At 39.2% G+C, this 15363-nt stretch overlaps 1 protein-coding gene across 8 annotated transcripts in view; it reads right to left on the bottom strand.

Moving 5' to 3' along the window:
* The window catches only part of PSD3 (pleckstrin and Sec7 domain containing 3), a 528631-nt gene that overhangs the window by 434056 nt on the left and 79212 nt on the right, over positions 1-15363 (bottom strand). Inside the window, exon 3 of one of the 8 annotated variants that reach the window (XM_057697903.1) lies at positions 2289-2376. The exons of the other annotated variants lie outside the window; for them this stretch is intronic. Within the exon in view, the coding sequence (XP_057553886.1) occupies positions 2289-2362 (74 nt within the window). The 5' untranslated portion in view covers positions 2363-2376. The remainder of the gene's footprint in view (positions 1-2288; positions 2377-15363) is intronic. 8 annotated transcript variants of the gene reach the window in all.

Below are 15363 nucleotides of genomic sequence, written 5' to 3'. Positions count from 1 at the left end.
GCTCTGGTGCCAGACTGAAAGAATTCCAATCCTGATTGTCTGCTTACTAGTAGGTGACCTTGCACAAGTACTTAACTTCCCTGTGACTTTGGGAAATGGGAATAACAATAAAACAACCTCATTAGGTTGTTGTAAGGAATAAATAAGCTAATCCTTGAAAACTACTTAAAACACTTTTATTAAGATTCTGCCTGCATGTCTGTTGAATGTCTAGTTGTGAAACAGCATAATTTAACTAAAACTGTTATTAGGCTTTTATTTAAAACCTGGTTATTCATATATTAAAATAACTTACCATAATGCCTTGACATGCTTAGGTACAGACCTATAGCATATGAGGACAACATCACTGTATTCAATAATGGAAAACAATCAACATGGATCATCAAAAACTGTTAAACAACATTAAGTACATGCACTAAAAATACAGAAACAGGAGTAACAATATATCTTTTAAAGAATTCCATCAAAATATGACCTAAAGAAACCATCTGAGCATTTGAAGAAACAAGTTTCAATTTTTTTATTGAGGTAATGTTTGTGAATTTTTAAGTCTTACTGAATTTTATTATAATTCCTTAATTGTAACTATAAAAAGTATTGAGTGTTTTAAATTTCCACATTATCCAAAAATATTATCCAAATAGTGAAATTAACTATTCATTATTATCCCATAAGACAGATGACAAATTTTAAACAATTGTTCTGGAGTTCTTTTCTCTCTAAAACAATAAAATATTAGAATGATGCATTTTAGTATCATGAAAAGGTCTCAGAATCAATTCTATTCCTCTGTTCCTCATTTTGGGTGGCAATTCACTCTATAGCATTTTCAATTTTTTCCTAGAAGCCAATTAAATATTTCCTAATTAGTTTGGTTTAATGAATATCTTGTGACTGTGAATTAATAATCACATTTTACCAAGCTCTGTTCTTGATAATCTACCTCATTTTATTACCCAATGTTCTGTTTTAAAGAATAAGAAATTCCAGTTGTATCTTAAACCCCTAATCCATGATATGTAGGTTAGGTGCAGCAACAGGTCTTTAAAATACTCAACTGGCAATGATGTAATAAAGGCTGATTAATTGTGAAGGGTCACACAGAATTAGGTAGTTTTTATTTTAAAAAGAAAATAATTTTGATCCTTTCACATACACTGAATACTTGAAATTAGGTTAACAGTAGAGGTCCTTGGAGAAGCTGCATTAAAAAATAGATAAAAGTTATTGTAATTAAAATTTTAAATATAAAGTATACAAAGTCACCTGAAAATAGTTTTATTTTCCCCTTTGGAATTTAGATTTTTTTCTTGTTTTTGTCTTATTTTGTGTTTCCTATCAAATATTGAGTGCCCCATATGGTAATACTATGCTTACAGGGTCTACCTCACTTAATACAGAGAACACGTCTGCAAGGTTGGTATTATCACCCAATTATGCATTACAAAATATATTCAGGGATCAAAGGGTCCAGAAAGGTCTGTTTGGCTCTTTACCTCACTACACATTTTCATCAAGCCCATCAGCTCTTATCTGAGGTAAGGAGAATGGTCAAATCATCACAAAATGTTCAACGTTTTAAAAAAGTCTCACAAGCATCTTTAAATATTCTGTTTATCTGATTAGTGTGTGTGTATGTATACATTATATACATATATATAGTATGTATATATATATATATAAAACTAATGCTGTTTTTCAAGAGTTAAAAACTTTAGTTATTGTTGAACGCCCGCCCTAAAAGGATTTGTTAACCCCAGTAGGCCTGACCCAGCCAACTGTGAGCTGGTACAGAAGAGGCTGTCCCTTGAAGGGAACACTACATGGGTCGGGGGGGGCGGGGGGGGGCTGTACTGTCTCTGTCATGAGTGCTGTCACTACACGAGTTCTGTGGCAGGGATGGTAATGCTTACCCTGCCTACCTCAGAGATGAGGGCAGACTGAACAACACAGCATGTGTAAAAGTACTTGGTAAATTACACCTAGCACCATGTTAAAATTTGGCAAAACATTTTCACTTCACATTTTTATTTTTAAGGATCTACAGCATTCCTGCTATTTATTATTTTTAGAAGCAAACTCTGAAGAGATTGAGGTTAAATTTTAAAACTGCAGGGAAATGGGATTAAGTTTATAGAAATTTGTTTTCTTTAAAAAAAAAAAAATCTGTTTTGGAAAATGAGCTACAATTGCATGAGCTAAACCTGAGCATACACACAAAACACAAAACGAGGGCCAATCCTTTAACCCCTCATTCTTTCAGAAATTATTTACATAGTACCTACCATGCACCAGGCAGTTGGGGAAGTAACACTGAATAAAACAAAATCTTTAACTGCTGGATATCTCCGTACCTCATCCATGGAACAGTGCCTGACACACAGAAGGCAATAAGGAATGTTAGATAAATAGACGTGAATAAAGGTGCTCAATTAAATCTGCGTCACTAGAAGAGTGTGTGAAGGAGGTGAAACAAAAGCAGAGGAGCCCTGTCCCAAAACTCCCAAGATATGCCCGCCTCTCTGTTATCAGAAAAACAAAATTGAAACAGATGAAAACCAGGCAAAAAAATCTCTAATTTTAAAAATAAGTAAACCCTCAAGTGTAAAACCTGCTTTTCATCAATCAAACAAACCAGGAAAGGCTGCATTTCTAGGCCATTACCCTTGGGCCGACATGGCACTTACAAAATGGCTTAACTAATTAGTCTAATCACCACTTCTGTTCCACATGGTTGTAGCCGCCTAATTACCCAAGTCAAAAATGTTCACCCAACCCCCATATGCCAAGGCCCTCCACAGCTCTATTTCCTTAAACAATGCTCCCACAGGACCATTTAATGACCACAACCACATGTAAAAAGCAAGGACTGATTTGGAGGTGTAAATGTGACCCCAAAGTGTGGGGACTTTTTTCCTTAGAAACTTTAGGAACAGAACTAAAAGTTCTTTTTTTTTTTAATTTTTATTTTCTTGGCTGTGTTGGGTCTTCGTTGCTGCGCATGGGCTTTCTCTAGCTGTGGTGAGTGGGGGCTACTCTTCGTTGTGGTGCGTGGGCTTCTCATTGCGGTGACTTCTCTTGTTACGGAGCTCGGGCTCTAGGCTCACGGGCTTCAGTAGTTGTGGCTCACAGGCTCTAGAGCACAGGCTCAGTAGTTGTGGCGCACAGGTTTAGCTGCTCCTCGGCATGCGGGATCTTCCCAGACCACGGATCAAACCCGTGTTCCCTGCATCGGCAGGCAGATTCTTAACCACTGCATCACCAGGGAAGTCCAAAACTAAAAGTTCTAATAGTCCTTTGGAAGTATGCAAATAAGAGTTTGGAAAATAACTTTGGTTTCTGAGACTCAAAAATTATATAGAGCAAATTTCTTTATTTCTATGAAATGCAGTTCATGGTACCTTCTTCCCACATAATTTATATCATTTTAGACAAGTTTAAAAACCATCAACAAAAAACACTTTAACAAATGGTATTTGTTCTCATTTCTTTAAGCCTCCTCTCAAGGCCCACCCTGGGCGTGGGGTTTAGGATCAGCTCCCCCTAATCTATGTGCCTACTGCATGCCTCAGCACTGTACTAGAATCAACAAAGAAAAAGGAGATATGTCTAATCCTTGTTCTCAAGAAGTTTACAGTCTGGGTGGGAAGAACTGAGTAACACAAAGCAGCATCCAACAATAACGCTGAATCTCAACAAGGACAGCTCCATCCACTATGCTAATCAAGCTCGAAATCCGTCATTCCTCCTCTCCTTACACCCCATCCCTCAGCAGGTTCTGTTGATCTTCACAAACTGTGGCTCACTTATGCTTCCACTTGTCTGTATTCCCATCCAAGAAACCTTCATCTCTTCTCCTACAACTGCCTCCTAACTGCTCTCCCTCTTCCTTTCTGCCTTGGAGAAAGGAATGGAGCGCGATCTTTTTTAAAAGCTAAACTGCTTAAACCCCTTCAATGACTTCACTTTCCATTGTTATAGCACAAAATCCAAGCATCCTACTTCACTGAAAAAACTGGCTTCAGCTCACCTTTATAATGCCCTCCCCCCCGTCCCCATCTCCCCATTCCAACACCTCCTCACTTGGCTGGGCTCCAGGCCTTCTTCAGTTCTTCCTGTGCTGAGCTCCTGCCTGCCCCAGGCCTCTGCACTGCTATCCCTCTATAAGGCATGAGCTTCCTCAGGCCAGCCCCATTTCATCAGCCACGGATGCTGTGGTTTCTTCTTATAACAGAATACCTCTTTTCTTCTTCAAATAATCTCTCCTCTATTCTCACTCCATGTGTTAGGCTTAAATTGGCATCCTCCTCTCATCTCCACCCAGGGCCATGCATCTGGGCATGTAATTTAGGCCTAGCCAAGGCACTGGCCATGTGACAGACACATAACTCAAGCCAGGCCTATCAAAATTAAGCCCAGAGATTCTGGGGGAGATACAGGGAAGAGGCATGTCCTGGGGCCAGACAATGGGTAATGAATGGTACTATACACCTAGCAGAGGCTTTGTCATGGCAAAAAAATGTTTGGTGACAGGTTCTATTCCCCTCTAATCCAGTCCTGGCGGACAACTACCTCTGGTGCATCCGGATCTACATGAAAAAGAAAAGATGCAGGACAAGGAGTCAAAGTGTCTAATCCTGGCTCAGCCAATTACCAACTACATGAACTTGGGTAAATCAATTAATTAACTGTTGTACTTCTCAGTTTCCTCATCTGTAAAATATCAAAGTAGGACTAGATCTGTACTAGATGTAGATCTAAAGATTCAGCTCTGTGGTTCCACAACCTCCTTTTTTTTTTTCCAAGCTCTTTATTGGAATATAATTGTTTTACATTCTTGTACCAGCTTTTGAGGCACACCAAAGGGAATCAGCTGTATTTATACATACAACCCCATATCCCACCCCCCACCTCCGCCCCGTGACTCCCTCCCACTCTCCCTGTCCTGGCCCTCTAAAGCATCACCCATCATCGAGTTGACCTCCCTTTGTTATACAGCAACTTCCCACTAGCTATCTATTTTACAGTTCGTAGTGTATATATGTCTATGCTACTCTCTCACTTCATCCCAGATTCCCCTTCGCCCCTGCCCCCCCCAACCCCATGTCCTCCAGTCCATTCTCTGCATCTGCATCCTTATTCTTGCCCTATCACTGGGACACAACCTCCTTTTAAAGGTGTGAACTTAGATGATGGCCACAATAAAGCCAGCCCTAACCTGTATCACTTAAAAACCACAAAAGTTTCTTTCTGACTCTACACTATGGTGGGTAAAATGTAAATGTAGATGGTGCCACCTTTCTAGAGAGAAATACAGATGTGAAGGATTTAAAAAGTTCATACCTACTACTCTCAAACTCCTCTTATAGGAAAATATTCTATGGAAATAATCAGAGATACAGACAAAAATTTATATACAAAGTGTGTGCGTGTGTATGTTTAATATATGTATATGTAGAAATAAAATCACAGTGAAATCTTGGAAACATCCTAGGCATCCAACAATAGGGAACTGGTTAAGTAAGTTACAGAAGAGCCCTAACATTAAATAGTAGGTAGCCATTTAAAAAGCATATTTGCAAAAATAGTTTTAACGACATGGGGAAATGTCCATAATACAATATTAAGCAAAGTAAAACAACATGTGAAACTACATATACTGTATGAACACAAACATACACACTCAGAATAGAAGAAACAGAAATGCCTCAAAAAAGGTTAACAGTGTTTTATCTCTAAGTAGAGGAATTATAGTTGATTTTTGTTTTCTTCTTTAAATATTTCTGTATATCCCAACCTGTTTACAATAACCAGGCCTTTTTTCACAATCAGAAAAACATTTCAAATTTCAAATTTTATATTTTAAAATGGAATTTTAGAAATTAATTACACAGTCCAAGAAAAAAAGCCACGCATACCCACATCTTCACCAGAGGCCTGCCATGTACCCACCTTTTCCATGATCTACAATTTTCATAATGATCACACTCACTCATGGGCCAACTGAAAATAATGCTGAAATATTACATTAACACAGTGGCCTTGTTTTTGTCAAAGTACTTTCAAATAACTGAGAGGAAAGGGAAACAAAATATCGCCTCCAAAGACACTTAAAAGGTCCACACGGCCTTCTATCCCTCTCCCAATAACCCAAATGTATTTATCAGGTCAGCTAGGTGACACCTAAAGACCCAGGAAAATGAGATGCAGAGATGAACAGGCCATCTCCCAAGAAAAGTAGGGCAGCATAAAGACAAGTTTTACAGAGGTGCAATCCAGTTACACATAGGACTCTCTCCTAGTATCACCTGCAGACTGGCAAATCAAATTTGTAATGCTTTTAACCAGACGCTGCTATTAGATACAACACTGAACTAAAAGACTGAATTCCCAGGTGTAAAAAATATGCAAACAGGGACTTCCTAGGTGGCGCAGTGGTTAAGAATCCGCCTGCCAATGCAGACGACAACATGCCGTGGAGCAGCTAAGCCCGTGTGCGACAATTATTGAGCCTGCGCTCTAGAGCCTGTGAGCCACAAGCACTGAGCCCATGTGTCGCAACTACTTTGGCCCACACACCTAGAGCCTGTGCTCCACAACAAGAGAAGCCACCACAATGCGAAGCCCACACACCACAATGAAGAGTAGCCCCCCTGCCCCCTGGGCACTGCAACTAGAGAAAGCCCGTGCGCAGCAATGAAGACCCAACACAACCAATAAAAAAATTAATCCAACAAATTTATAAAAAAAAAAATGCAAACAAAAAAACAGAGGTGAACTCATCCAAAGAATCATAAGGTGCTATGTTCACACTCTGGTTAGACACAGATCCTGGGTAACAGAGTATACACACACACACACACACACACACACACACACACACATGCCCCTTAAACCCAGGGAGGCTTCACAGTGAACCACTTCCCTGAGTGTCCTTTGGCTAGAGGTCAACTGTGACCCACAGGCAGGACCTTCTCTGCCTGCTTTTAATCAACAGCCAAATTTCCAGAAATGTCCAAAACTGATAATACCTGTGGAATGGCAAGAAAGTTCTAGAATGTGCCAAATTGTGACACCACAAAACAGCTAGTGACATTTAAAAGAATTCATACACATGTAAAACAAACAGTGCTAAGATAGAGGTATTATTTTAAGTGCTGTTCCAATGTCAAGACTTTTAGACAAAGGCATTTAAGACATTTAGTCTAAACTAAAAATAAATTAAGGCTGAGTTAGCACCCTAAATCTATCTTTAAAATAACTCTTACCCATTCTTAAAATTCCCTTTTCTAAATTAACAAAGTAATTGCTGTACTTTTATTGAATGTTTACCACATATCAGACATTGAAGTTGAGCACTGCATAAGCATGGTCTCCACAATCATTTAATCATCAAAAAAGCCCCATGATACAGTTTTAACCCCATTTTACCAATGACAAAACTGAAGCTCAGAATTAATACATTTGCTCAAAATCAGATCACCATTGAGGCGGGATTCAAACCCAGGTCTGTCAGATTCCATCATAAAGTTATGTTTTTCAAGTCAGTAAATGGCAGCATAACTTGCTTACATAACTAACAAGGATCAAAGCTCTAACTGCAGTAATTCCAACGTGTGCCAACTGGACAAAAGGTGTGTGTTTTACTAAATCAAAGCCGACTACAGCTGGCTGAAACTCCCAGAGAATCCTTTTAGATTGTCAGTGATACTTTAAAAAACAAACAAACAAACAAAACACAGATCCCCTCATCCTCTGTTCCAGACTATCTGGTGGCTTCCCAACTCAAAAACTCCACCACTGTGTCTGGAAAAGCATTTGGCACACAACAAATGTTCGCTGAAAAAACGATAAATTATCAGGGCCACTGTACGCTTTCTTTCTGCCTTCAATGTGAAGATGCTTATGTTTTCAGCGAAATAAAACACGGTGGCATTAAGCTGAAGAAACAGAAAGCTTGTCTTTAGGAAAATCACTGAGCTTCAAGTTCAGATGAGATAACAAAAAAAGGATTCAAGTGTGCCCCAATTAGAACAAAACGAACTTAAGGCTGCTTCATTCTGTTAGCTCTAGAGAAGATTAAAAAGGACCTTTAAAAATGTGCTATAGGTGATTTAGTCTGTTCCACCTATACATTAGTGATTGTAGTGAGAAAAAAAAAAAAGCAGTGCAGCTGAAGTCAATACAAGCTGAGTACCTGTCCAACTGGGTCTTTATTTTCTCTTTCTCAATTTCCTCATTTGCAAAATGAGGTTAGACCACAAGATTCCTAAGGTCCTTCTTAGCTCTGACACTGTACTATCGTCACTATCTCCAACTTAATTTCCAATCTCCAACCTAATTTCCAAAGCTGAGGTAGTAATTATTTACATCACAAAAAATCTGATTTTAGAACACAATTTATAACAAAATCACAAAGCTCCAAGAATGGAAAGAATGGAAAGTGTTTTTCATTTGACCAAATGGACAACTCACCTGGTAGCCAATTCCTATAATCTGAATGCAAGCATTTAATCTAAATATCCAGGTAGGGACCTATTCTCTGTCCAAATACATGTAAACAGGAAGTGGTTTAGTTTTTCAAACAGCTCTGTGAAAAAGTTCTTTGTTATTTCGAAGTAAAAATCTGCTTTTCTGTAAATTTCTCTCCTAACTCTATGGAGAAAGATGGAATAAGTGTATATATTCCTTTTCTGTAGGCAGGTTTCTCTTTAGACCACAGTCCTTGCTCCAAATACTTAAAAACAACTATTCTTTCCACTAAGTCTTCTTTCCTTAAGTTAAAGATTACAGTTTCCCCTAATATCACATGATTTTTGACCACTCACCCACCACTCAAGATACCTAGCTGTCCTTTCATTGCTAATATCTCTCTTGAAAGGTGACACCCAGAATTGAATACATGGAGTCTGTTTCAGATACAATGGCACTGCTTTTGGCACTTATTTATTGAAGAAGATAAAACCAACCCTACGGCACCATTTTAATGATTAAAAAAGATAATGAATATGAAGTCTTAGCACAATGCTTGGCATAGAGTAATCACTCAATAAATGATTGCTGTTGTGGTTGCAGTTAATAATAAATGATAATAATCTTTTCTTAGCATTAGAGCCATATCCCCCCAGCCAAGCTGTAAGCTCTAGTTCTCTGCTACGTGGAAGGTTACTGTTTTTCCCCCAAGTCAGGGTTGGGCAGAGAAATAAAGTGTTGAGGCTCAATTTAAATTAAAGATCAGTCAGATGTCAAGATAAGCAATTCTGAAATTGACGTATTAATGGCAAAGGATTTAAAGTTAATTTATACTCAAGTTTTCAGAACACAACTACTTTATAAATCAAGCAATCCCCACTCTTTACCCCTGAATCACACAATTTAACGAGGCATCACTGAGACATGCTGGGAAGCCATCTGGCACAGACTTGAAAAAAGTAAGCTCTGCAATCAGACTATCTAGAGTTCAAATCCTAGATCCACAATTTACCCATTGGGTGATCTGGAGCAAATTGCCACACCTTTCTGGTCTCGGGTTCCCCATCTGTAAAATGCGAGTCATCACAGTACCTACCTACCTCACAGGGATTTGTGGGACTCAAATGAAAATGGACACGAAGTATGTTCGGAATGGTGCTTCTCACCTTTCAAAGCCCTTACTGATGTTGCTGTTATAACTACTTCTCAGAAGTTATCTGAAGAAGCAAATTATCCTAAATAATTCTGCTAAAACTTATTATCTGAAAGTCTCAGACATTTTAATTTATATAGACCCCCCCCCCCCCCCCCGTTAGCCACTGCTGAAGTCAGGTGGCACCTTAGCATTTTTTGCATATTCATAATTTCCTATTTTCCATACATTCATCTATTCATTTTTAGGGTAGATTCTTTTAATTAATATAAAAAGTTCCATCTTAATTTTAATATTTAGCTAGCCATAAGTGCTATCACTATAGCAAACAGTATGCTGATATTCACAGAGAATGATGAAATAAAGGTACAAACAAAACTATTTATTACACCTCCAACTGCTCTCTGCACGTAGATCAGCGTTGTCCAGTAGGGCACCGCATGGAACCATTTGCCACCTGAAATATGGCAGAAGTGCTGTGAATATAAAATACATGTCAGATTTCTAAGACTTACAGTAGAAAGAAGTAAAGAAGAAAACACTATCTCATTAATAATTTTTATACCTATTACACACTGAAATGACAATATTTTGGATATACTGGATTAAATAAAATATATTATTTAAATTAATTTCACCTGTTCCTTTTTACTTTTAAGGTGGCTACTAGAAAAGTTTAAATTATATATATAACTCACATCATATTTCTATTGCACAGCACTGACAGATGATTCTAAAGAATATGCCTCATGAAAATTAAATTCAGGACAAGATATATGATCTAAATTACAGCAGAAACTAAATGCAGAACTTAAATAAATTTTCAGTTTATATATAATCAATTTCAAACTCTTCCCTAAAAAATTGCCTTTGACAAGTGACTCTTTAATGCTAGAGCCATCTGAGAAGTTTTTATCAGCATGTGCTGCATTTAAAAGATTTCATCTGTTTTCAACAAGGTGACAAAATTTACTTCTATAACACAGCTCAGCGACTAACCACCAGGAGAGCTAGACATGGAAGTGTCCAGAGCATCAGACAGCTGCCCACGCTTGAACACACTTGAACTGGCAATTTGGCCCCAGCGCTGGACCCTGCCTCTGGGTCTTTAAAACACAGGAGCAGATGTTCAGATGCCCAGGAGGAAAAGGGCCTGGGAATTTACATAAGACTGGCAGTCTGGCCTTCTACAGCTAGTACAAATGACACTTGCCCCATTACGACCTAATTACTAAACAAACAGCCAGAAGCCAGCAGCCTTTCTGCAGAGATCAATAAAAATGCAAAGTTCGAAGGCAGAAGATACTGAAATGCTATATGTTCTGAGAATTCCCACTAGAGAGGACCCAGTATGGAAATAAGAGAAAGCAGGAAGAAAACAAAAGCAAAACCTAAGGAAGAAAATTCAGCTCAGTAGTACCTGTGATATCTTTCTACACAAAATGAGCTGTGCCAGCATCACTGGCATTACCTGGGAGTTTATTAGAAATGCAGGATCCCAGGCCCAATCCCAAACCTAGAGTCAAAATCTGCATTTTGTCAGTGTCCCAAGGTGATGTGCACAGCATGCCCAGAAGCCACTACTAATCCACACAAGAGCCAGAGACATTTGTATCTTTAAATTCTAACCATTTCTTATCACCCATGTGTTGCCCTGTGGTTGTTATTTGTTAATACAGGGCCATATATGCATCATGCATGCAATGACTATTTTGTTGACTAAATATATTCTTGGAAAACCCAGAGGATTCCATACCTGCTTAAAGGATGGTGGTAAACCTGTGCCTCAGATAAGATCAGTAAAACAGCGAGATACCACTACACACTTCTCTCGGTGGCCAGAATCCTGAACACTGACAACACAGAAAGCTGTGAGGCTACGCAGCAACAAAAACTCTCATTCACTGCTTAAGGGAATGCAAAACGGTACAGCCACTTTGGAAGTCAGTTTGGCAGCTTCTTACAAATCTAAACATTCTCTAACCATACAATCCAGCAACCCATAGAATGCTCCTTGGTATTTACCCACGCAGTTATGTCCACAAAAACCCACACAAGCATGTTTATAGCAGCTTTGCTCATAAATGCCAAAACCCGGAAGCAACCATACTGTCCTGGATGAATGGATAAATAAATTTTGATACATCAGACAATGGCTTATTATTCAGACTAAAAAGAAATGAGCAATCAAACTATGAAAAGACATGGAGGAACCTTAAATGTATATTTCTAAGTGAAATTGTACACTGCGTGATTCCAACTGTATGACATTCTGGAAAAGGCAAAACCATGGAGATGGTAAGAAGATCAGTGGTTGCCAGAGGCTGGGGTAGAGGGGAGGGATGAACAGGTAGAGCAGAGGGCTTTATAGGGCAGTGAAAATATTCTACTATTATGAAGGATACATGTCTTTATACATTATACATACCCAAGAATGTACAACACCAAGAGTGAACCCTAATGTAAGCTGTGGACTTTGGGTGCTCATGATGTGTCAGTGTGGGTTCATCAGTTGTAACAAGTGTACCATCTTGAAACAGGAGGGAAGGGGGTAGAATGACATAGCCTGAGGACATGACATAAACTGATTAGAACTAAATAGGTCCAAGATGGCGGACAAGTCGACTTTCACTAGACCTTAAGCCTCAGGATACGTTGTAACACATCAGCAAGCTAAATGACACACCCACAGGCATCAGGACAGTTCCAAGGCAGTGGCCTAATTTCTAGAAATCCCCACCCCTTCCCCAAAATAGCTGGAATACTCCTCCCACTCATTAGCCTATGAAATTACACACCCCTATAAAAACTGACAACCCCATACCCTGGGGCTGCTCTCGCCTTCTGAGGTGGTCCACAATCTGTCTGTGAAATGTGTTTCTCTCTAAATAAACCCACTTCTTACCTATCACTTTCTCACTGAATTCTTTCTGTGAGGAGACATCAAGAACCTGAGCTTCATTAAATCGTGAGACCAGATGTGTGATCTCAGTTAAAAGACTGTGAGTTGGAGTCTCATTCTGGGTTTTGGCTGGATTCAAGTCCCAATCTGAGTTACATGGTTTCAATATGATGGGGATGTTGCTAAGGGGGAGGCTATGCATGTGCGGGGGCTGGAAATACATGGGAAATCTCTGTACCTTCCTCTCAGTTTTTCTGTGAACCTAAAACTGCTCTTAAAAAAAAATGAAGTCTAAAAAAAGAAAGAAAGAAAGAAGTCAGCACTTACTGAAGTGTATGGACAGAGTATACATCAGGCTCAGGCATATTGGTGCAGAACTAGGGTCTCCTTTAGGTTGAAAAAAGTTGAACACAAACTATCCATACAAAAAGTCATTTATTTAAAGGCTCACAGAAAATGTTTTGATTTTTTTTATCAGATTATAACTGCTTTACAATGTTGTGTTAGTTTCTGCTGTACAGCAAAGTGAATCAGCTGTGTGTACACATATATCCCCTCCCTCTTGGACCTCCCTTGATGGAGATGGGAAGATAAGAACTTTGTGTGTTGAAAATATAGACTACATTAACAAAAACTGATGTTTACAATAGTAAGCTAAATGATTTCAGCTATTTTAAACTAAACCAAAGTTCTTTTGAATGGGAATTATGCTACTACATGAAGGATCACTCCGTTTTTCCTCTTCACTGCCTTTGCTATCAGCAAACATGCTGAAACGTTCCCCATTTTAAAACCTTTCCTGACCTCATTTTCCCTTCAGCTGTATTTAATCACCTTTCCTTTACAACAAGAATCCTTGAAACATCTGTCCACGTTCGATGTTTCCATTTCCTACTCCTGTGGTCGCTTGATTCCTCGCCATCAACTGTAGGTCCCCACTACTCCACCACAACTGCTGCTGTCAAGCTCACCAGGGACCTCCCTATTGCTAAATCCCTAAGTCAATTCTCCACCTGGACCGTCACTGTACTTCCCCTCTTCAGTATCTGACTTACCCTCCTTGAAACAGTTTCTTAACTTGGCTCCCAAGACATGGCACTCTCCTGGTTTTCCTCCTACCTCATCAGCAGCTCTTTCTCATTCTCCTTTAATGGTTCCATCTCATCTCCCCAACCTCAGTGCAGAAGTAGCCCAGGTTCTTGATCCTGAACCTCTTTTCTATCTACAGTCACTTCCTTGTGGATTTCATCCAGTCTCTACATTCTGACAACTCCCAAATGTTTATCTCTACCCCAGACCTCTCCTCTGAAATCCAGACTAGCATATCCACTGCCCGCTTGGCATCTCCAAAACTGAGCTCCTGGTCCTTCCCTCCAAATCAGCTTCTCCCTACCCTAGTTAATGCAACTCCATCTTTCAAGCTGCAGAGGCCAAAGCCTTGCAATTCACCACTGACTCCTCTCACTCACATCATCTCACATCCAGTCAATTAGAAGATCTCTCCCACTCTGTCTTCTAAACATACTACCCTGGTCTAAGCTATCACCATCACTCACCTAGGTTACTACAATAGCCTCCTGCTTTCCTTATTTCTGCCCTTCTCCACTTAGGTCTAGTGTCATGAGACACAGTAGCAATGTGTCCTCTTAAAACATAAGCCAGATCATGTCACGTCTTTATGTGAAACTCTCCACCAGCGTCTCTGCTCACTCAAGTAACAAGCCAAAACCCTTGCAACCGCGGATAGGACCTTACAAGAATTGGTGTCTCCTCTCCTCCCTGCCTACTCTACTCCAGCCACACTAATCTTGCAGTTCCCCCAAGGTAGGAAGCATGTCTCGGCCTCAAAACCAGCATTTGCTGGCCCCTCTTCCCCAAGGACAGTCACATGACTCCCTTCACCTTCTTCAGGCCTTTCAACACAAGTCACTACAAGGAAGCCAACCTTGACCATCCTATTTAAAATTTCAACTCCCTCCCAATTCCTAACCTCCCTCCTCTGCTTTATTTTTCCCCAAAGTACTACATACACATACAGGAGCACACAAACACACGCACATGCAAGCACACACACACACACACACACACACAATCTGTCTCACCCTGCAAGAGTAAGAATTTTTGGTCTTTTTTGTTGACCACAGTATCCCCAATACCTAAAATAATGCCTGGTACATAGGAGGCGCTCAATAACTATTTGTTCAATGAATATATGAATGAATGAAATATAACAGTAATACAGAGCTGCATATGATCTATGATAGTATATCTTATAGCCTTATAAAAGGGTTATGTTTTAATAAGACACTTTGTATACATATACATATTCAGATACTGTAGAAAAAACAAAGCTGCTCCAACTTGATAATTAAATTAACCTCATACAAAACCCAAATAATTGTAAAGAAATAGTTCTCTAAACTGAGTTATCCTAAAACACTCCAAGGGTATCACTACTAGGATTTCTCAAAACCCTAGATCTTGCTTCACCAGAGCACACTGAAAAGATGGGTCTCAATATGTACACCTTTCCTGAAGCAGGTGAAGGTCTCCAGGCCAATATAATGGACTTTAATTTCTTCAAATGATAGAGAAATTATGACACAAAGTACAAAGCACTTGATGTTTTAATGATGCATAAAATCTGGGTATAACCTGTTTTCAGTGACCTCCTGGACTGAGGTATAAGACAGAAAAAAATTTTTGTCGTTATTTTGTTATACTTTAGTAACGCATTCACATAATGGACATGGGTGGATCATATTTTTATAAACCACAGTTTAAAAGGTCTTAAAAGTATCTTCCAGGTAAAAGGAAAGCAAAATAATTTCAA

Source organism: Hippopotamus amphibius, chromosome 10, assembly GCF_030028045.1.
Source record: "Hippopotamus amphibius kiboko isolate mHipAmp2 chromosome 10, mHipAmp2.hap2, whole genome shotgun sequence".
Classification (NCBI taxonomy): domain Eukaryota; kingdom Metazoa; phylum Chordata; class Mammalia; order Artiodactyla; family Hippopotamidae; genus Hippopotamus; species Hippopotamus amphibius.
The sequence above is the reverse complement of the archived record's forward strand: the minus strand, read 5'-3'. Positions and strand labels throughout refer to the sequence as shown.